General features: G+C 42.8%; 1 protein-coding gene and 1 long non-coding RNA gene across 3 annotated transcripts; one reads left to right on the top strand and one right to left on the bottom strand.

Annotated features, from left to right (window-relative positions):
• Positions 1 to 734: 734 nt before the first annotated feature.
• dvl1a (dishevelled segment polarity protein 1a) lies at positions 735 to 23,660 on the top strand. Of its 2 annotated transcripts, none has more exons than XM_018674489.2 (15): positions 735 to 1,181; positions 6,211 to 6,280; positions 8,707 to 8,828; positions 11,440 to 11,558; positions 15,293 to 15,431; positions 16,121 to 16,214; positions 16,337 to 16,406; positions 16,540 to 16,679; positions 17,219 to 17,295; positions 17,800 to 17,912; positions 18,035 to 18,112; positions 18,206 to 18,340; positions 18,945 to 19,112; positions 19,234 to 19,449; positions 21,580 to 23,660. In XM_018674489.2, exons 1-15 carry the CDS (start codon positions 1,012 to 1,014, stop codon positions 22,098 to 22,100), a joined length of 2,232 nt encoding a protein of 743 aa, XP_018530005.1. In that variant the 5' UTR covers positions 735 to 1,011; the 3' UTR covers positions 22,101 to 23,660. The 2 variants fall into 2 exon arrangements, with proteins under 2 accessions (XP_018530005.1, XP_018530006.1); XM_018674490.2 differs by having other exon boundaries at positions 736 to 1,181; positions 17,800 to 17,867.
• On the bottom strand, positions 1,408 to 5,564 carry LOC127142579 (uncharacterized). Its single transcript, XR_007813438.1, has 4 exons — positions 5,013 to 5,564; positions 3,427 to 3,489; positions 2,678 to 2,901; positions 1,408 to 2,086 (listed from the first exon to the last, which is right to left on the bottom strand). It is a non-coding gene; the product is annotated as an uncharacterized LOC127142579 (long non-coding RNA).
• Positions 23,661 to 23,908: the final 248 nt, after the last annotated feature.

The following is a 23,908-nucleotide window of genomic DNA, read 5'->3' as shown; positions in this document are numbered from 1 at the left end:
TTTAATTATGAATACTCTCTTAGGTAATTATATAGAGACATATCTAATGCTAATAGCTAAATGTGGTTCAAAGCATCTTTTTTCTTCCTTGAGATTATATTATTTTGCATATGACTTAATAATAAAATAAAATAAAGACAAATATATAATTTAACTGTAGAAAACCCATTAGTCTATATAATCATCAGGGCAGCTTCTGTTTTTTTCTGGTTTCCCCCCCAAGCCTCTCATAATTCTGTTAATATATTTAATATTTTATATGTTTTTAAAATATATTTTTGATCATTTTATGGGAATTTTTTTTTGTTTGCTTTATTTTACTTTATGTATTTTGGTTTATGTTTACAGGGAGGGTCCTTGTATTATCACAGCTAATCAGACATTTGGCAGACATGTCAGACAACATATATTTTTCTCACCGGAAGAATTGTTTAAATAAATTTGAATGACTTGAATCAACATTTAGTCTATCGGAGTAATACTCCGCTGTGATAACTGTTCTAAGGGTTCACAGTAATAATTAACAGAAGAAACCAGTTTCCAGTCTTAATGAATCCAGCCCACTTCCTCTTTGTTCCATGTCATGTCTGTACAGTACAGCGTACAGTATGAGTGTGTTGTATAAGATGGTCATATGGGCCTGCGCACAGCCCAGACACGCCACTAGATGACAGCACTGTCTAACCAATTAGCTTGTTGAAAAATAGCAATATTCCCAACTCCATATCGCAAGGATGTGGACTGTCCCTTCCTGTTTTAGTGCCGAGAGAGCCACCGTACCGACTCACACTGGAGCAGGAACACAGGCACTCATAACGCGATTATGTCTGGATTTTCGCTGTGTTTGTCAAAGACACGGAGCTTTATTTTCCATCGTGGGCCGTACAGGTTTATGTATTAGGGAATGCTGTTATGTTATTCCACGGGTAGCTGGTAACATAGCAGGCCTGTTTATTGCGCTGCCAACCCTTGTTCCTTTCCTGTGTCAATGATTGTCCTCCCCTCACTCTCATGGCGGAGACTAAAATAATATATCATATAGACGAGGAGGAGACTCCTTATCTGGTCAAGCTGTCCGTTTCTCCAGAGAAAGTCACCTTAGCGGATTTTAAAAATGTCCTCAACAACCGACCGGTCAATAGCTACAAATTCTTCTTCAAATCGATGGACCAGGATTTTGGGTAAGTGGCCACCGTCAGTGATTATTATTATTACTATTATTATTATAATTAGCCTGTTCGTCTGCTTCACCAGCTATTTTTTATTACTGTGTGTATTTAAACTGCATATCACCGGCCGTAATGGAAAACATCAAACGATGATGGCTGCAACGTTGTTACATGTGTGCAAACTATAGTGCCATGTCTGTTTCCATGCTCCTGGCACCTGCTCATTATTACAGGCTATCCTGTGCGCAGTGGAGGAGACACATGAGTGTTTGAAGTGATACCAGATCTGTCCAGAGCCCTAATGACGCAGCCCTGCATGTAATACACAGAGCCAGACCCCTGCTCCCCAGAGCCAGTGTATGAACCCATAATAATGTCAATATATTAACCAGCTGGAATATAAGTGTCAAAGCAACGTTGACTAAAGGTCCACATGTTCAAGTTCTCAGGTTTCATATTGTTTTGTTTTGGTTTCCCTGTGCCTGGTTATTGTAGCATGTGATCTTCAGTATGGGCCAGAGAGAATGACTGTGTCAAAAATTCAGATTTTATTTTTGATCCTCTTCCAATATCATTATAGACACGTAGAAACTCACACATAACGTACTGCAGGTGAACCCCAAGGGAATATGGCAACTACAAGCCAGTGATTGTGTTTGTTAGATGTGGAATCATATAATCAATGTTTGCATTTACAATAATTGCCCCAGAGGAGGAGATCTATCAAACAGTGCTTAATCCTCATAACAATTATTATGTATTATATATGCTGTGATATTACTGTACTGCTGGTACTGAATGTTTCAGAAAGACTGATGTAGGTTAAATGATGCATGTTGAAGGGACAGTTGTTTGACACTTCATCGCATCGCGCAGTCCTCTTGCTATTCAGTGAGGTGGGACTTGTAATACACAGTCTTGGTGAGGAGAGAGAGAAACAAAATTAATGATTAAACCTACAGGCAAAATTTTACTGCTGATTATGTTGTAGCATGAGCCAGAATAGATTATTCTAATGACGCACAACATATTGTGTAAAAGAACTTTTTTAATGAAAGATGGAAATGTGAACTAAAGCTAAGAATTGTAATTTTTATGGTGATTTCTACCCCAGAAAGTCTTAGCAGCTTCCCCCACTATCGTCTGGATGCTGAATATTAAGAATAATAAAAATATTTCCTCTCTGTCTCTCCCTCTCTCCTCTCCCCTCTGTTTTTCTTTTTGCTCTCTGTTCCTCTCTTTGTAATCCCATCCTGATTTTCAAGAGTTACAGCACCAGGTCTACAAAGCTCTTCAGCTGGTCAGCGAGATCTACTTGTATCAGGCCTCTGCTGAGAATGACATATTTGTGTCAGTGCCTGTTTCTCATTCCAGTCTGATCAGTCATACATGGGCCCACACACATTAGTATCTAGCACTGTAATCGCAAACATGATTGGAGGAAATGCAGAGGCAGGCCAGGCAGTGTCTATAGAGCCAAACGTCATACATTTCCACTGCAGCCTGACCTTGTGAGGGAAACTGGCTCTTCCTGGTGGCAGGCTAGGCTTGGTGCGCTGCTTTGTCCCCAGCCCCGGCTTCCTGCCTCTCTTGCACTGCAGGCCGGGCTGCTCACTGGGCCTCAGGTGATCGACAAGCAGATTATGGAAACAAACAAAGCATGTTTGCTCTCACCACATGGAGACGTGGCTCCATGTTGCTGAACACACCGCTACAGTAGGCCGACTGGCTCCTGCATGTGCATCAACAAAGCATGTTAAATTCAGTTTTGAATTGGACATTGTCAAGCAACTGTTTTCACATGGGGTTGTTAAACACAGTTTATAAAGGCGATTTCATGAGCATTCCTGCCTTTCAGTTAAGGTTGAATATTCAGGCTCTGTGAGTGCCGTATGGTACTGGCACAGTATGGAAGCAAACCCAGTCAAAGGCACAGAGGATAGCAGCGCTTTGTGGTAGCCATGCTGGCTGTACTGCATTCACACAGACAGTATGGCTGCTGGAGAATTAGCTAGGGAGGAATAAGACTGCTGAGCAGAGAGGGAAAACATCAAATCCCTTGCAGTTATAGACAGTGTTTGAAATGTAAATGAGCAGTCAGTGCAAGGTCCTCTGTAGTAGACCCCCTGCTGTGCAGAAAAAAACGGCCATTTTCTTATGGGATTGCTGAACTGCATTTATGCTGGCCATATCAGCTCTTTAAGCAATTGCCACACAAATTTGATAAACCGTTTGCCCCCAAAATGCATCAGCTTACCGCAGTGAACATGCCATTTCACTTCCCTTTGGAATCGATGTAACCATGGGCTGTGGCATTTCCCTTCGAACAACAGAGCACAGCAAATTAAACGATGAATGTTTCTTTGTGCACATTTCATACCTCAGTTGTTTTTTTTTTCCCAGTAATATTCATTCATTCATCAATATTCATAAGACAGGAAGCTAAATGAGGCTGGGTTTGTTTTGAAGGAACCCACTTGGCTTTTTTTTTTCCGGAGACTTCAAGGTGATGATATGGCGTTTTGTCATTGCCACTGGTGGTGAGTGGGTTTGAGACCTCACTATAATGCAAGTCACAGAGGCACTCTGGAGCTGAGGAAGCAGCCAAGCTGAAGGTCTGAAAGAAACAGTCTTGTTTGTGCCTCAGAAAATAGGGGGCTGCTAGGGGGATCTTTCTTCTGCTGTGGAAGTGATGCTAAGCCCCTGTAGTTAGAGGACAAAAATCTGCAGCTTTTAGCACAAACACACTCCTGCCTCACCTCGCTTGTTTTTGCCATTTGAGGATTGTGACAGATTTGAAGGTTATACTGCACTTCGGTGTCATAGCATTTAGAAAAATGCTCTTACTGTGATAGTGTACTGTACTATTTGTAATATTTGTCTTATGGTGACATTAAGGATGGAAAGACTAAAACATCTTTGTTTTTATGGTGCTGTGAAAACCAGATGGTTACAGTATTAAATGTACCATCAACATTATACATGACATTATGAAGTGTTTTCTACATACAAAGTTGAATCAGGCTGTTTACTGAGTAAGACTTTGTGTCATATTGCAGTCTATCTATTCACAATCTTATTTGACTACAAATATTTTGCTTCCCCGTTTATAGTATCATTAGCATCAGCCCACCAAAGTCCTTGGACCGCTGGCCGGTGTTGGCTGGCTTCTCTTGTCCCTGGTTTCTGGTTCAGGCTGTAACTACCCAGCCCTCCTCTGTGTCTCGCAGCATAAACAAACACGTCTAATCTTCCCCAGCTACACAAATATCCCCAGCAGTGGAATATTCAGCGATCACCAGGGTAAATCTTGTGTCATTATCCTGTGAAATCTGTTAAGACCTATTTAAGCTGTCAGCTCTAAGAAGTCAGATCTGTGACAGCAGCCCACACCAGACACATGCTTCTCTAAACAGGGCTTACCGTTTGTGTGTGTGTCTGTGCTTGTTAAAGAGTTCAGGAGTGGAACTAACACTAACACGCTCCCAATATCAGATGAAGGCTGAAAAGAATGCAGGCCGAGTGTATTTCACCGCATGTTAAAGATGTCATCTGTCATCATTGGAATAGTTTCTTAGTTCTTTCGGTTTCAGCCCAGACAACAGACAGAGACATGTTAAAGAGATTTATTTTGCATCCCAGTGCTTTCAGGAACTGTAAAAAAACAGTTACATTGGTGATCTGTTTGAGTGGAACAGCCAACCTTATTCCTGTCAAACATTAGGAAGAAGAAGGAACGTCGCTGATATTTCATTTGTACGGGCCACTCCCACTTCCTCACAAGTCACCTTACAGCTGGTCATGCAGCTTGAGAGCGAGAGAGAGGATGCAAACACTTCCTACCTAGCAAGCAGCCAGCAGAGTCAGCCCTTGTCTCCCTCCCTTTTCCTCCCTGAGGTGGAACAGGCCACAGCAGCAGACGCTGTGGTCGTCAGTTCCAGCCACAAGGCTACGTTATCTCCGTCCACCACTCCCTGCAATACAGCTCCCAAAGCAGCAGCGCACACAAAAACACAACCGGCTTGGCTAATCATTTCAGTCGCGGGGAAGCTCTGGCAAACAAGAGGTGGAAAAAGAAAGCTGTAAAGTCGCTGTCAGAGACACCCCTGCATAAAATCTTCTTAGGCTTTCCTGCTGCTCTCAAGTCGTGCCTCTCCCTTTTCATGTACTATGTTCAAAGCCAAGAAGTTAATATGCGATCTCCACAGACTTTTACAAATGCTTGGTTATACCATTTCTAGGAAAATCCTTTGCAAGAAAGCAAACAACATACATAAAGACGTACAGGGAGTTATAATGGAAACTGGTAAATATGTGTTTGTCAGGTGTTAACCAGCTCATCTCCTGCCCCTCAGCTAGCTTCGTAGCTTGATCTATGTGACACGAGCCTAGCAGGTGTGGTGACTGCTTGCTGCTGAACTGTGTCCCAGCAGGTCAAAGGGTAACTGGGAGGTATTTTTGTAGGGAATTTACAGCCAGAAGACGAACACACTGTGGGAGGCTCACTCACTTGATCACTCTATTAATACACGCTCCTGTGCCTTGACGCCCCGTTGTCGCAGCTACGACTCTTTTACTACCCACATCTATCTATCTATCTATCTATCTATCTATCTATCTATCTATCTATCTATCTATCTATCTATCTATCTATCTATCATAAATCACTGTGAAACATCACACCTATACAGGTTTACTATTAGACCCATTTATTACTGTTTTATGGCCCTATCCATGCCAGGCTGAGCAGCCAGCCCTTATCACATTATTGTGCTTAGTGTAACTGGACGGACAGCCAACATGTCCATAAATCACTGATAGAGACGTCGCTGCTGAGCTTTCCCATACTAGCAAGGGTGCAAAGCTGGTTGAAAGCCATGTGGAAAATGTGACTTAGAAAGCGTGAATGTCTCTCAGTATGTGTCAGCTATGCAGGGGAAGGGAAGTGTCTCCAGGCCTGTGCTGTGTTGTGCTGTTGAGCTGACTCTGTGTCCTTCTCCCGGTCGGTTGGCCTGACTGTTTCTGTCTGCCTGTCCCTCAGGGTTGTCAAAGAAGAGATTTCCGATGACAACGCCAAGCTGCCCTGCTTCAACGGGAGAGTAGTGTCCTGGGTAAGTGAGATGGATGGTGCACCCGTGCCGCCCCTCTCTCTTGGCTGCTTGCCTGGCTGTGCAGCCTCAGCTCTAGCCAAAGATATGTGGACCACTCATGGATCATATAAATGTAGCCATGTAACGCCTCCACAGTGCTTTTTTAACACTCCTCACCTTGAGCTCACTGTTCAGCTGCATTGTATATAGGTGTGAGTGCTTCCATTTGATACTAAACTTAGCCACTGTTATAAAATGCAATCAGAGGTGGCTGAGTTTGATTCAAAACATGAAATCAAATGATCCAGTGTAGCCTATCTATTTGAGGTTAGTCAGTTGACTTCTGGAGATTTATAGTGTTTTGTAATTATATCAGATAAACAGTGCTGTCAAACCACAGGGATAATAAAGTATGTCAAATCAAATCAATCTGTCATGTTAGAGAAGCACTTACATCTTAATCATTGTTCCGTCACAGGGGACAGAAGCAAGAATGTAGACAGGCCGCTCATTAATCTACTTGGTGGCTTTTGGTATATTTTTAAAAACAATCTAGCCCATAAATATTCTGCTTAATCAATCTCTACAGGGAAATTCATTATTTTGCTTGCCTTCCTCGACAGGGAGGTCACAGGTCAGAATCCAGCCACACAGTTGTGGCTACAGAGCTGTTAGGGACTGTCTTGTTCAATATCACTTAAGCATTGTCAATAATGTCTAACAACAGGGCTTAAAGCCTGTACTTGTGTTTAAATGTGGTCTCACTCTGCCGCACTGCTGCTCAACAAGCAGCTAGCCCAAATTTATGCATCTTTACGTTTAATTCACATTTGGTTTCGCAGGATTACTGCATACACTACACACGGTGTTTTAAATCAAGGCAATGCTCAATATATAACATTTTTTGATAATCTTATAAAGGCAACCTGTGAAGTAATTAATAGAAATATATTGTTGTATGATGCTGTGTGTATTTCAGCTGCTTCAAAGAACATGAGGTTCTTGCTGATGAAATATATTGCCATTAGCATGATCCACCATGGTATTACTTGATATTGAATCCATCTACAGTGACAAATCTACATCGCTTGCTTCAACAGTCATTATTCCTGACAGCTTGAAAATTACAGCAAGTGTGAGCTATTATTTCACCAAGCACCATGGCATAACAGCATATTTACTAACAGGGCTTTTGATATGGTGATTTTCAATGTGTGCTGAATTTTTCCTTCCATTTCACATCATATTTCAACAAATCTAAAAGTGTACTTAATGTAAACGTTGTCTCATTTATGTGCTGAAACTTTGTTAGAAAACTTACAGACAAATAATGGAAATTAACAAATCATATGGCGCCCTTGGCCCAACCTTCATATACCTTAGTACACTACTTAGAGTATGTAGGGAGAAACCAACCAACGATCCATCGTATTGATGTCAGAGCCCATAGAGACCATATTACTGTAAGTGGATCAGCATTTTTTTCTTTTTTAAATTCAGTATTTCCGCTATCACTTACATTCATTAAGTTGCAGCAGGCAGTCCACAGCTCTACGGCAATCCCTGATCACATGTTACCTTACATAAGATAATCCAATGAGCTACACATATTGTGTTAAACAGAATTTAAATGTGAGAAAAAAAGGATGCTGGTATCAGATCAGGAATCAAGTATCAGAGATAAAAAGTTTTATTGGTGCATCCATAAAAGTAAGTAAGTTAATAATACTGTTAAACACAGAGAGAAGCTATTTATATGAAGCAGTTTTCCATAAATCAGGAGAACTGAGGACCCGAGCAAATTCTACTCATTCTTAACGTGTTTCAGACAGAAGACCAGTCGCACACAGACCCAGACGGTGATGGAAACTGCAGAAATACTTTCAGTCTTTGAAAAAGTAGCCAACGGGGTTCATTTAAGAATCTGGTGACACCATAGTGACACCTATGAATCCCCAAGCTTGCATTAGAATAATCATAGCCCATACAGTTGTTAGTCTTTCCACGGCTGCCTGCTTTAACTTTCATTATTCTGGCTCAGATGAAAGGAGGGTAGCTGCATCTATGGGTCATTGTACATCATCCTTTGTACTGACACTCAACTCAGTAAAAGCAGTGTGGTCTTTTAAGTTTCTATGTTGCTTGCTGTGTTTCTCAAGTTGTTTATCCGTAGCCACCAGTCATCTCTAGGTCTCTTTTCAGCATCTCATTTCATAGTCTTTCCTCATGCGTACTTGTACACAAGACGTGTCTGTCTCTGCGGTGCCAGCATCACTGTGTGTGTTTATCTTTGAGAGTCTGTTGAGGTTGTTTTTGATCTTCCCCCTCCACACTATGGGGCCTATATCATTCAACAAAATATTTATTATTGTTTGTGTCTCTCCCAGAGCTGAATATGTCTGGTCCATAATGAATCTTTCCTTCTCTTCAACTTCTGTCTCTCCCAGTTGGTCCTGGCAGAGAGTGCCCATTCTGACGGAGGGTCTCAGTGCACAGAGAGCCATCCAGAGCTGCCCCCTCCTCTTGAGAGAACAGGGGGCATCGGAGACTCACGGCCCCCCTCTTTCCAGTAAGTAGGCTGATTACTGCTTGTCATATATGCACAATTACACACGCACATGCACTGTAGGCAGATGCATTCAAGCACACAATCCTATACACTGGGTGACCCTTTTATTTCACAGCATGCCATATGTGCTAATCAGAATGTGGACTGCTCGTTACAGAGATTCATCATCAAGCTCGTATGGGAGGTGTAGGTGGTCTATACACTTATGTGTGAATATGTGCTAAAGCTAGAGAGTGCCAACATTCATGAGTGTGAGTGGTTTTCCCACTTGTGTGCTTGTTCCCTCCCATCCACTCAACCATGGAGTTTGGCGTTAGCCCGCTCATCTATGTAGGCATGATGCGTATGCCGCCAGTGCTGCTGATTCTTGAAATAGCTTTTGCAGCATAAATATCTCCAGGCAAATACTGGCACTCAGTGAGGCCCATTGTATTCAGTCATTCAGAGCATTCATCCATACTGGCCTAATAAAGGCATATGTGCTTCAAAAAGACATTGGTGCCTAAAAGCTCAGAAATGGAGATTCTGTCGACAGCCTGATTACGGTTACCTGAGCCCAGAGTTTGACCTCAAACTGGCAGAATAGAAAATATCACTGCGCTTGCTGAGGAGGAGTCCCAAGCTAATAATAGCTGGAAGGGCTGGGGGCAGTGGGGGCGAGGGGGTTGTTGCCATTACAGCGCTAGAGCAATATGGCTGAGGCTCTATATTGAGAACAAGCAATCTGTCATGTTTCAGTGTATCTCTTTATCCAGTGTTTGACATCTCAGCTCGCTTTTGCCCTCTATGGGCTGCTCCCCGCTGTTTGGCTGTCAGCTGTCCTGATGATTTTATTGTTCCCAGCCAGCTTTCACTAGGATCACTGCCACCTTGTGGAGTGCAATGAAAGTGCACCAGCCCCCTTACCCCCACGTCATTTCCCCCCGCGCTCCCCCCTCCCTTGCTCTCCTTTTCTGTTTCCCTCTTCGAGTCAGACAGGCAGGCCTTTCTCTCAGAGAAACAGCGTGCTGAATTCCCTATAGCGAACCTCCTCTCTTTCTGAAATGAATCCAGTCTTCCACCCTTTACCGCTCTCCGTAAATAGCTCGAATATTATTACCACTTCATTTTCTCTTTGTGTTTTATTCATGCATTTCATGTGTTTGTCGGCGTGAATGGCTCTATTTGATGAGCACACAGAATAGGTGTTTTGGGCTGAGAATGGACACAACTGATGTGCTTCTGCCGGGTAATCCGGATTAACGGACATTAAAAGCACCCATCTCCATTTCCCAAGAGGGAGGGGGTGGCGATTGGCAGAAACGAGGGGAGGGGTGGTGGGTAGAGGGGTGGGGGGTTGAAAGGGGGTGGCATTTGTTCACAGCTGCAGTCTAGCGCCTTGGATAATCTCCCCCCCAGATCAGCAGACCTGCCGCTCGGCTGGTCCGCGGTCCATTGACAGCCTGACAGAGAGGCAGTCACCACCACATCAATCATCACACTGTTTTCCTCTCACTACTAATAGTAATGCATCCAAACTATGCATCTTCAGTGATATTTGCATACACGTGCTGACCTGTGCTGGTAAAGCCTGGCCCAGGTGCACCCATTAGTACTCCATAGCAGAAGCGTGTAAGCATGCCTCATTGAGCACTTTATCCCGCTGAGTGAACATAGCAGACACAGCATCCTGTCTGCTGTTGTGTTTTTAATTTGCATTGATAATCCACACATTGCCACTGAGGTGTGTGAGAACGATTTTTTTAACCAGTTCAGGATGATGTTTGTGTTTTGTTCCTCTTTTGTTCTGTTTACACACTATGAATTTGACACTGTTTACAATATGAGCGCTGCCACTTGAGTGTGCATGAATGCATGAATGCAAGTGTGATTATTTATGCAGGTGTAGGGTACATGTTGCACACATGTTTAAGTGTGTGTGATAGACTGACAGGGTTGAGTAGAGTTCTCACCAGCTTCAGGTTTCCTAGGTGCCTGGTGGCTGTGTAAGTCCCTTAACCCTGGTGCCTGAGGCCACAGCGTCCCCAGCCCTCTGACAGAATAACAATCTGCCCTCCAGCCCTTCCAGACACCCCCAGACTCCTCCCAGACCTCAAGTACACAGGCCGGCTTATTGCTCAGCCCACACCTGATCTACCACTTCTCGCTTTTTTATGCGATCTGTCACTCTCCCCTCTCTCCGTCTCTCTCCCAATCATGCTCCAGGCACCATCTGGGCTTTCAATAGGTCTCATTAATGCAGGTATTGTCCAGAATGGCTCCCTCTCAGGGTATCTGGTCATTAATGACACTTAGTGAAAAACACATCACATACCGCAGAACAATGAAACTGCTATTTTGGCCAGAGGGATTGAATTTGAAACACAGTGATAATATGAGTTCCATATTCCCCTAAGGCTGAATGGCAGGCAAACTGATATTATAACAGACAGAAGTATATTGTAGCTGGGGATTATGTTCAGGAGTGTTGGTCGCAGACTGGCTAGAGAATTAATTTGAAAGACTTCTCTGTGAGAGAGACAGCAAGTGTGTGTTTTGTACATCATTAGGAATCTGACTGAAGTTTTCCAATGTGTGTGTGTGTGTGTGTGTGTGTGTGTGTGTGTTGCAGTGCCAATGCAGTGAGCAGTCGAGATGGCCTGGACACCGAGACGGGCACAGAGTCTCTCCTGAGCCACCGCAGAGAGCGAGAGAGAGAGCGAGCGCGGAGGAGAGCCCGAGAAACTGAGCGTGAGTATTATCAGCGAGGAACAGACGGATCCTTAAAAAGCAATTATCTTGTCATTTCGAAGTTATTACATTTCGGCGCCTCTTACTCAACGCTCAACTTTCCTACTCTGCACACGTCACTCACCCCCTGTAAGAAAAAGTAAAGTGGACAGATAGACATGCTTGAAAAAAGGCCCTCAGGGATCACATGGAGTGTGTCAGAACAGGAAGCACACAGACATAAAAATTCTAAGAAAGAGTAAAGAAAGCAAGAAGTGAATAAGTTCACTGTATGTCAGAGTTTCTGGAATCCACTGTCTTGCCCAATAATTGTCCTTCTGTTTCCTGTGTGTGGCTCAGGTTTATGGTCAGAGGCTGTTTTCCACTTGGTAGTCACACTCCAGTCTTGTACAAGGATTATACCCTGTCAGAGGACACTAGTGTTTTGTGAAATATCAGAGGAGACTCTGTGTCAGCTATTGTTGGGAAATAATTCCTTCCATCTATTCATTACCTGGAAAACAGATTGTTAGGATCTTGATTTTAAAAGCCCCTGAGAACCATTATCAAGTTCAAACACATCTGTTTTATGCTTCACAGCCTCTATCTTTTAATATGAGAGTTTGCACTGTCCACAATGGAGAACAGGGCAAACTGGTGCTGCAGGTGAAAAGGTGTATTTTGTTATCAGCATAATCAAACCTGTAGTATTTTGAGATATACTCTTCATTCTATTCCTGTCTGTGCCACACCAAGATTTTGGCAAAATTGGCTCGGTTTTATGGCAGGAAGTAATAAAGAAGCAGCTTCTGACGCAGTCTGCTGTTGTTTTTACTCACAGCAAAGCCAGTCATCTCTCTCTCTCTCCCTCTGTCTCTCCTCCCCTTGTCCTCTCTTCACAGCAAGCCTGGCTCTTTGTGTCCTGTGCTCCAGGCTCATTAACCAAATACTCATTAATTTATGTGGTGCAATTAGTATCACAGAGTACAGCATCAGGTTGGGGTTGTAGGAAGAGCCTTAACTGTCTCGCATTCTGGAAACAGATTCGACTTTATCTTAGCAGAATAACTGCATAATCATATCCATTGATTTCATCCTGATCACACTCTTGAGCGTCTTGTGACTGTGCTTTTTTTTTTTTTTTGCCTTGGCTCAAGGCGTTTTGTTGGCGCTCATCACATCAGATCCACTGCTGCTAACTGCCAACTGCACATCTGTTGTTTTGGGGGTGATACGGAAATATACCTCAAGTCTAATGAACTTAACGTCTGCGTCTGCCATCTTCTGCTGTGTTTGCTGACCTCACCACAAATCAGACAGTATTACGCAGACACAGAAAACAGAGAATTGTTTAAGGATCGCCTTGTGTATTCCTCTCCCGTTCACATACACAAACACAGTGCATGCAGTCTCTGTTTCCTCACCTTGCATCCCCTCGCCTGCTAGTTTGTTAGCTCTAATTAAATGAAACCATCGGGGGAGTTGGGTGTGTCCCTTGTGGTCTACCAGCAGTTTTCGTGACTCATAAATCTAGCAAGCAAGACCCAGTGAGATGTAATTCAATTTGGCTCAGTGCTTGCTGTCACAATCGCATGGCCTGGATGTAAAGAAGCATAAAGTAGGAGCCGGTAGCCCCGCCTCTATACCTCGCTGCCTGCAGCATCAGCAGCAGCAGGAATTCCCCTGTCACCTTATACACACGCTTCAAGTGATTCTGTCTCAGTGTGAATGCTGGCTGTTTTACAGTGATCAGTTAAAGTGCTCAACCCTGGTAAACGCATACCTTGTTATTTTTTGTCCACGCTGCAGCGTTTGAGAGTGAATGGATGAATAATGTAGCAGCTGAAAATTTTAGGAGGGTGAACAGGTGTAAGGCCCTGAGGGCAGCATGGAGTTATGGGATATGATCTGTTTCGAGGCCGCCAGGTTCTATGTATCTTAACCTGTTGTAAGACAAGACTCTAATATTGAGTTACTTCACTGTGGCAGAGATCATATAGTGCCTGAAAAAGAAAAAACATTGCCACTGCATTAAGCATTATGCTGTTCAGTGGTGCAGGGATTTCAAGGTTGGGGTCAAAGAAGACATGGCTAAGCCGAAGCACTTATGCTTGTGTTAAAGTATTAACACAAAGCACACAAACAGCTGGTGAACTTAGACTGTCCTCAATCAGGAAAAGTATCTTAAAATCATGTTTCGTGATCCGACGCTGCTGAAAGTATTTGGGCTTTTAATAACCTGATGTTGTTTTCACCTGGGGCAAAGATGGGAGCGGACAGCACATCATCTCAAATCCCATATTATCTCTCTCTCTGTTTTGGCGAATACCATCATCTGATTGGTCAGAGGCAGATTACCAGTCATTCTATAGCTGCGTGCCATGGGAGGGAGGGAGGAGGCAATACTTTCTCCTGACTCTCAGCTCAGTTTCTCTGTGCGTCGGATGAGAGCACACTGTCGTCTGTGGTGAGAGGGATTTGTTGTGTTGTGTCCGTTGACGAAATCAGACATTTGAATATGTTATATGATACAGGTGATTTCATTTTGTGGTCAGTTTAATGCAGGTTATTTATTTCTGTTATTCCAAAGTGATTGCTGAAAGTTGGTTAAAATAAGAGGGATCTTGTTTTGCAGTGAGAGGACAGTTTGGGTGATGTTGTTTACGTAATGTAATGTTACCAACCAGTAGAGACAGTATCAGTTTAAACTGTTACATTGAGTTTTATCTGATAAGGTCATTATCTGGGTATTTATTTCCTTTAAAATGTTGCATCTTTTGAAAAGGTCAAGAACACATTGTGTCCTAAGTTTTCTAGTCAAAAATGTGACTTTGTGTCTACCTCTTGTTTTTGTGCTTGCCACTCTTCATCTGAGTATCTTTATGCTTATTCTCTATTTTTTGTCACTGCCCCTACTGTAGATAAGCTGTGAAGCCTGTCAGCAGCCAGCCGGTGGGCAGAGGCCGTCTGGGGCTCAGGCTGGGTTTTAGCGAACGACTAGCACAGACGGAGCAGAGCACAAAGACGCAGATTTCAGTCTGACTTGGTGAACCTGCACATTTGTGTTTTTTTGTTTTGTTTTGTTTTCTCTGGCGTGGCAAGTCATCTGAGTGTGGGAGGAAATATGTTTGAGTGAATCCTCTCAGTGGATATGTCATGTCTCTCTGCTGACTGAGTGCTTATATGCAATAGCTCAGCTTTCATAAGAGCACCTTCTGGGCGGAGCTAGTGATGGGAACTACCACATTACTGGAATGTTTTGCTCGCTCTCGGCGAATACGCTGGCTGCCACGCCCTCTTCGCCTTATGAGACCTTTCCAGCCAATCCGCTGTTACCCTGAGACAGCACCACCTCAATGGCAATGTACGTATGGAGATGCACAGGGTTGTTGTCCTCTGCTGGGAATTGTGCTACTTGGGACACAGCTGTCTTATCTTTCTGTTAGGAAGTGAATTAGTGCAGAGCTGTATACAAGAAGCCACTTGAAAATATATCTCAAATAGCTGCAATAATTTTGTATGATTATTTCTACCTTTTAAAAGTACTGAAGCAAGAGTAATTGTTTATGGTTTATGTCATTTTGTCCACTCTTAATCTACCACTTCTGCTTTTCAGTTCATGTTTTCAGTGATGACAAAAACTCCCATAAATGTTCTCCTCTCCTGGTTGCTCCCTCTTGTTCTGATCTGACCCCACAATGAGCAACGTGACCTCCCGTCTGACTCACTGCTGCTCTGCTTTTCTCTCTCTCCAGTCCCTCGCATCAACGGTCACTCTAAATCAGAGCGCACTGCGAGAGACTCAGCCATGGGTTATGACAGCGCCTCGGTAATGAGCAGTGAGCTGGAGTCCAGCTCATTTGTTGACAGTGAAGAAGATGAGGATGCTAGCAGGTAACATGCTACCTCACATCAAAATGTATCTTGGCTTCATCCAGACTCTTAAATTGTTTGTTTCCAAAACTATAACTATGTTTTTTAGTAAAAAAAAAAAAAAGACAGAAACACACAAATACAATATCTCTGCAGTAAATGCCTTTTCTATGTATGTTTTAACTCGACGGTTACCGTGATTTTTGAGACTTATTTTTTGCTTGACCTGTGTTGTATCTTGGCATTGGTTGTGGCTGAACCACCAGTAAATCAGGCTAAAACGTCCTTAAATCGCAACCCACTACAGAAGTGAATCATATTAATTTAAATATCACTTAGCAGTAGTAATGACTGTCAGCTTTTTTGAGGCAAAATAAAGGCAATTTGCAGTTGGAATAATGCTTAACAGCACGGCAAACCTCAGGCATCAAAATAACTGTTGAATTTGATTATTGTAAAGTGCTATTATAATATAATGCAATTATTTTCTTTTTTCCACTTCCTGTACTTGTATCTACACAACTATACACTGTAAAAAAATGTGCATAACGTCATTTTACCATGTACCAGGTCATGTCCTTACTTCATGAACTTTTATTACACACCCTGCCCATTCTTTGCTTTTTCCCTCTTATTCTAATATCCTATCACTGTCTCCTCTTTATTCCTTCATAATATAATTATTTTCCCTTTCTCCTTCTGTGTTTCAGGCTCAGTAGCTCCACAGAACAGAGCTCTTCTTCACAGCTGATGCGCAGACACAAGCGCCGTCGGCGGAGGCACAAAGTGGCCAAGATAGACCGGGTGAGTACCTCCCAGACACATCACTGCCTCTGCTGAAATTGAAATTGACACTGAGTGTGACAAACAGATGAGAGAGCTGATATCGACTTTATGCCACTTGTACCCTCCTCCTGCTTTTCCAGTCCTCGTCCTTCAGCAGTATCACAGACTCCACTATGAGCCTCAACATCATCACCGTCACACTCAACATGGGTATACCTGATACTTCCATGAATATAATGTTTATATCAGAATTTGATTAATCATTTTTAAGTGACATGCATGACTGTTATAATGTCAGACGTGACACTGTGCTCCTAGCCATTCCCTGTTTTCTCCCCGACAGAGAAGTACAACTTTTTGGGTATCAGTATTGTTGGTCAGAGTAACGACCGAGGAGATGGTGGCATCTACATCGGTTCTATCATGAAGGGAGGAGCCGTAGCTGCTGATGGCAGGATAGAACCTGGAGACATGCTCCTCCAGGTAAACTAACAGATGCTTCCATTTTTACAAATTATTGTTCCATTTGGAATTTCAGTCACCATGCAATGTTGTGGTAAATATCTGTGTTTGGTGTAATGACATCAAGCTGAACATTGCATATAAAGAGATCACTGTATTGCTATCTTAGGTTTTGTGGCCTATTAAAAACCACTTCCCTTATTAAGCTTCTTTGTAAAAATTATAACTCTGCCTCACCTTTTCCTTCCTGTTATTGCCTCTCTCTTGATCTCTCTCGTGTGGCAGAGCTCTGTGGCTCCACCCACTATAAAACACACGATGGCTGATTACAATTTGCTGTTGCACCAACATTCACACTATAGGTTTTATTTTGACTGTGTATCCAATAGAAATCTTAGGATTTACTGGCATCTGAAGGCCTAAAAGAACCGCAGAGATTACTGTGTCCAAGTGGATAAACACATTTCAGTCTTCAAAATAGTCATGAAAATACAATGTATGATCAAGGTATGTAATTTGATATATTGAGTTAATTGTATAGTTTGTTTTCTGTCAACTAGGTGAATGACGTTAACTTTGAGAACATGAGCAATGACGACGCTGTAAGGATTCTCAGAGAGATTGTTTCCAAAACTGGGTAAGACCATTAAAAACATACTGTATGTAAGGTGTAATCGTACACTAAATCAGATAGGGTGCTGTTTGGGTATTCAAAGGATTTAAAGAATAAGGAGAAAGCCTATTGATCCCCAGCCTATCCCCAATTTATCTGTTACTTTTTAGACTCCTCTTTGTGACTTTTTGTAAAACAAACCTTTTATAATACATACAGCACTGTACACACTAATGCTCTATAGTATGAATATGCAAATTATCTTATGGTGTCAACTACTGTCTGCAGAAAACCTAAAAGTTGTTTCATGAAACAGAAGTGATACTGTATGTCAGCCAGCAGTTTCACACATCCAACACATATGTGGTACAAAGTAATGTGGTTAACAATTTACAGTAGATAGTTATCTATATCTATAGTTTGTTGCATTATTTAGCTAAACCAGACTTTGTCTTTACTCCTTAAAAGACTTATTGTCTGTATTCACATTATATATTTTTATATTCTATTTTTTATATTCTTCTCCAGTCCTATTAGTCTTACTGTTGCCAAATGTTGGGACCCTTCTCCACGAAGCTACTTCACCATCCCTCGTGGTAAGACAAACACTGGTGCTATTTTGCAGTCACATGGATACATATGTGAGTCTCCCTAGCAAATACATACTTTACCAGATCAAACTTTATTACATTTGTAATTAGTGTAGCTGATGACATGTCCCAAAGGCTGAACTGGAAGATGGTTTAATTGTATCATTTTTCAGCTGAACCCGTGAGACCAATTGATCCCGCAGCCTGGATTTCACACACCACTGCCCTGACAGGACCTTACCCACACTACGGTATAAACAACCATCCACTGCCCCTATGAAACACTCTGAAACAGAAAAGTTCTACTTGTCGATATTTTCTGAAAACTCTTCTCCCCTCCTCAGAGTTTGATGACTTGCCTCTGTCTGCAAGTAAAACAGACATGGCAACCATCGTCAAGGTGATGCAGTTGCCTGACTCTGGCCTAGAGATCCGAGACAGGATGTGGTTGAAGATCACCATTGCCAATGCTGTCATTGGTAAGAAAAGCTGAGCTGTGTGGGCATGCACAAAGCTAAAAGTAGGCTGTTTCTTGTAGACAAAGACTTGGAGTTTTTTTATTATCTAGTTTACTGTAAGTAATGCATGTAGGTTGGAGACATACACAGGTCTGTGGTGTTTGCATCCTGTACTGAACCTTGGTGCTATATGAACAATAATGCCCCAGATACTCTTTAAAATTAACAGCCCCAAAAAGAAAAATATAGGAATTCACAAGGTTTTTTGCAAGTGCTTACGGGCACAAAGTTAAATGATGAGTCTGCTAAATGTTTAAATCTGTAATCACTTACTTGCTCTTTATTGTGCCTAGTACTTTTCTAATCAATTGCAACTCTTTCAAGCAAGTTTTAGTTGTTTTTTAACCACATCATCTAAGTCTTAGGACTGACAAGTATCTTGCATAGTTTTGGCATTAACTCCACTAACTTTATTCAAAGTTCTTGCAACATTGTGCTGCTTGTCTGACTGTAGCCACTGTGGTCACCGTGGTTGTTGTGCATATCACCAGTATTTTTAGCATCTGTTCATCACATTAGAGCAGGAGCCTACATGTCTGTGTGTGTGTGTTTGTTGCTGTGTCAGGTGCTGACGTGGTAGACTGGCTTTACTCCAGAGTAGAAGGATTCAAGGACCGGCGGGATGCGAGGAAGTATGCGAGCAGTCTGCTGAAACACGGCTACTTGAGACACACCGTCAACAAGATCACCTTCTCCGAACAGTGCTATTATACCTTTGGGGACCTCTGCCAAAGTACAGCCACTTCTCTCAGTGTGTCAATAATGTAGCTCTATGTACATGGCTGTTTTTTTTTAATGAATAGAAGGATTGTACTAAATCTTTCCCTTTCTGGTTCTGTTTTCTCTCCAATAAGACATGGCATCGCTCAATTTAAATGAGGGATCCAGTGGCGGAGGCTCTGAGCAGGACACTTTGGCACCGCTCCCTCCCACCAGCAACCCCTGGCCCCTGGGCGGGCAGCCATTCCCCTACCCTCCCTTTCCCTCTGCACCCCCCAGCTTCCCGCCAGGATACTCAGACCCATGCCACAGTTTCCACAGCGGGAGCGCAGGCAGCCAACACAGTGAGGGTGAGCAATGAGAAGGAGGGGGCAAGATGGGCCTTTCAGTTTTTCATCAGCCTTTTATTAATTAATGTGATAATTTGACTCAACATGCAACATGACATTAACCCTAATCTAAGTATTCCTGACATATGACGTCAGTATTAACAAATGTCTGACTCATGCTAATGTTAGCTTTTCCGGCTCTCCGGGCAAGAAGTTGACATTGGATTGCATTTTTTTTATTCATTAAATATGTGTATTCTAAAATACGTCCTGTATTGTCAAGGTCAATCATGAGCATCTTGAGTCATGCAGCGGACAGCTCTGCAGTACTGGGTGTGTACTCAAAAAAAAAAACAACAAAGAAATCTGATCAATCATTTGATCACAAATCGTCAGCTTGAAATGATCAACACTGAGTCCATCCCTCTCCATCAGTTCTCGAATGATCTTTTGTTTTCATTGTGAATCAGAATGTAATAGTGCTTTGTGTGGCTGCTGCATGGTTTATTTTGATATCTGCATTGAAGGAGAGTGGAAAACAAGGGGGTTTTACACATTGGTGGGTGGCTGTGATAGTGTGGCAGTAGTGTACATTTGAAACCAGATAATCCAGACAGATAATGGTAAGTTTCATGTTACCATCTATCAGTCTAATTTTCATTGTTTTGAGTGACTCATCCAGACATCGTCATGTCTTACTTTCAGCTGGTTGTCATTCTTTCAGTTGGTTTATGTGCAACCTTTGGAGGAACAGAGATGACAAAGAATAGTCATGAGATGTATTTTCTATGAATTAAAGTTGTAGTTTTGTTTCTTTTGGCACGTCCAAACAAGTGTTTGTTGGTAATGATGTGTCTGCCTGCTTGTTTGAATATGTTCATTTTTGAGGGGCAGTTTTTAGTTGGATGACGAGAACAGGACCAGTAACAGCCATGGGTGTAATATAAGTTATGAGCTTATGTGTCAGATGTAGAAGGGTGTATTAGGTAGTGTGGGAACGGCTGGGCTGGGAGGTGTGTGTAATTTTGTTGTTCCCTCTGTTTCTGCTGGGCAACGGTAGACTGAAGGAGGAGGTAGTCCCAGGACACTGGGGGAACCGGTAAGCCTGCTAACCCCCCCTCTCCTCCTCTGCTGCTCTTTCTTTTCACTCTCTCTGTCTCACCACTGATCCTCTCGATTCTTATTCTGTCCCTCCTCTCTCTCTCTTATGCTCAACATTCTCCACCTATCATACTGTGGCTTTAAGGTTTTGTTGGTCTTTTTTCCTCCGCCCGCCCCATGCGTCCTCCTTCGTTCGTTTGTATCCTGTGTGTGTGACTCTCCTGACAGTCCATTCTCCCTCTCTGCACCTCTGGGCATGCATTTGTACGGTGCTGGGAGGTGCATGATGCAGGATGATCACTCCAAGGCTTGTGCTATCATTCCCACTGACAGGGGGCGATCATGCACCACTTTACCCAGTACTGTTGGGCTCATTGCGGAAGGGGAGGCGTGGAATGTTTGATTTTGCAACAGTGTGGTACACCTCCATCAGTATGACTCCACCAGTGTACATTACCAGCACTGGAAAGTGACACTAACCTACTTTTAAAATACAGCTGACAATGTGGATATAATAACTTCCGTAAATTAATCTGTTGTGTTTTCTGCACAGTGCTGTGTGTCTGATGCAGGTGTATCATGTTTATATTTCTAATCTATGAATGTTTCAGTGTTTGTATGAACATCAAATGAAGCCCATGGGATTAGTTGCTGCAAATGGAACTTGGGAGAGAAACCTTTGATATGATTGTATTTGCCCTTGACTGTTGACTCTTGCTAGACTGCATAAGAAAACAAGTAGTCACACCTTAAACAAAGTGCAGCAATGTTTTTAAAAACATTTCATTTTACTATATAGTGCACAAGAGGCCTAATAACATGCTGTCTGATGTACGATGTCTGTAGCAGTTCATGAAGGCTTCATTAAGCTTTTCCAATATATTTTGTTTAATGTGTGACTTTCTGCCTCCATGTCAATCAGTAGCAAAGCTGGTTCTATATCAGCTGTAGCTGATGGGTTGGAGCTGCTGACTGCGTATTTATTGTTAAGAGTACTTGTACTGTAGAAGGTCAAGCTAAAATTTTGTGTTTTTTCCCCCCTTTCAACAGGAAGCCGAAGCAGTGGATCCAACCCCAGCGCAGGCAAAGGTAGACGCTCCTCCCCACAGGAGAAGGGTCAAAGGTCAACATGCAGCGAATCAGAGCCAGGCATCCGTGGAGGGAGGCGCGGTGATAGGTCCACCAGCCAAATGAGCCATCATAGCCACGCCGTCTCCAGTCACAGTCACGCCCGATCAAGTCTCAGTCACAGTCAGTCACACAGGAGCCACTCTGTTTCACAGAACAGCCACCCCTCCTTCACCTACAGCCACGCCCCGTTCACCCAGCCAGGGCCAGGCTCCTGTGCCCAGAGTGAGCGAAGCCATGCCTCCTCCTACGGCCCCCCAGGCTTGCCTCCTCCTTATTGTCTGGCCCGCCTGGCCCCCAAGACCTCAGTCAGCAGCAGCACGCCCCCTGGAGCCCCTCCTGGGAGAGAGTTAGCAGCCGTTCCTCCTGAGCTCACCGCCAGTCGCCAGTCCTTCCAGCATGCTATGGGCAATCCCTGTGAGTTCTTTGTTGACATCATGTGACAGGACAGTGCCTTTAAAACTCACGAGCACAAAACAATTCTCCCTGAACCCACCCAACTCCTTCTCTCGTTCCTCTCAATCTTTTGCCTCTAACTTCTCTCAAGTTCAGAATGTAGACACTGACCGGTCCTCTACCTACGCCCCCTGCTATCTGTCTATCCCTCTGATGTCCACTCAAAGGACTACAGGCAGCAAGAGCACAACAGGAGGGAGTCCTCACACTCATCAAACACGGGTCCGCTGTGGCTGAAAACCCTCTTTTGTATTGACGTGACGTGTACAGTTTGTGAAACGTGAGTGGTATTAAATGTGGTGATTCTTTAAAGCTGCCACGCAGACATTCTCGGGAGTGTGTACTCTACATAGGATCATTTCTGTTCTGCAAGACCTTTAAACTGGCTGGGCCTGGATCTCAATCCCCCAGACCCAGACAGACACCTACAGCCCGCATTTAGGAACTTTTTACTTGGACTGGATCTCTTCACTCATATCTGTGCGTACTGATAAAATTTAGCTCATTACACCAAACATCTGGCCCCATTTCCTTTATGCTGTGGCGTTGCCACCAGCTTATTTAAGCTCTTACCTGCCAACTGCTAAACATGAACAACCCTGATCAGTTTACTAACTGCGGATTTCTTCAACTTCATAAGGGAGGCCCTGTAGCCAGCCAACAGTTTAACTAGGCTGCATATTGCATGACTGTCTCAACTGCTTTAAAGAAAAGAAAATTTTATTAATACATTTTGTTTAAAGTATTACCATTGTTGGTGGGAGGGGTTACCTCTTGCCAATGTTCTAAAGGAAGAATCCGTACACTGGATGATTTTTGTGATGTTATTTATGTGATCACGTTGCATTAATGGTGTCATACTTTGTCTACTTCGGCTGCCTGACAGACAATCAGACATCACCCTTTGTGAATCAGTGGCCAGTTTCCACTGTCCTAGCTGTGCTTTGTCGAATGTATCATTACTCCTGTCAGTGACTAAACCCTGACACTCATAACACTTTGGTTTAAACACTCTTAAGTGAGCAAGTCAACTTTCAAACAGGATTGCAAACAGTGGACATCCACCACAGCAGTGAAGGCAAACTGAAAGGGTTGCCATGAGATAAGCCAGTTTGCGAAGAGCATCACTGTTGTCTCTTTCGTAGTGAATGTGAGCTTCGATAAAAGTCAGTGCGATAAAAGCCAAAGCCTCACATTGTGGTGGATATTTAGAAGCTGTCTGATATAAATCTCTTCATGATTATCATCAGATACTTCTCATTTTACAGCTTAAAAGTGACTTCAAGGGGAATCCTGACCTTCAGATTCTGATACCCTTGCAAAACAATGGCAAACCCCTGTTGTATCTACCTAAACTATAGTTACAAGAGGGAAATAACACAAACACTAGTTTTATGAGCACTTTTCCATTTTGTCTCTCCCTCCCTTTAGTATGAAACACTGTTTGCAATCAAAGCTTTCTCTTTAATTTTTGTTTCTTTACAAAAGAAGAATAAATTGTACATAGAAATTTATTATATATATGAATAAAAATATATATGTTCAAATTTTTTTGCATTTTCCATGATAAATAACTTGTAATGTTTTATTAAGTGAAATGTCTCACCCCAAAATATACTTTTCCCTTAGCCACTAGATGGAGACATATACAGTGTCTAATTAATCTAAAATCCTATTTATCATACTTACATTTTAAGTTTTAATGCATAAAATGTATTTAATGAGGCATAAGCATTTAATATGTTTGGTACATCCAAGTAGGTGGTAATTTCTCAAGATCAAGTAGCAGTCATCG

This window comes from Lates calcarifer, linkage group LG6 (genome assembly GCF_001640805.2).
Source record: "Lates calcarifer isolate ASB-BC8 linkage group LG6, TLL_Latcal_v3, whole genome shotgun sequence".
NCBI classification, from domain to species: Eukaryota; Metazoa; Chordata; class Actinopteri; family Centropomidae; genus Lates; species Lates calcarifer.
This window is presented reverse-complemented; position numbering and strand designations above follow the sequence as displayed.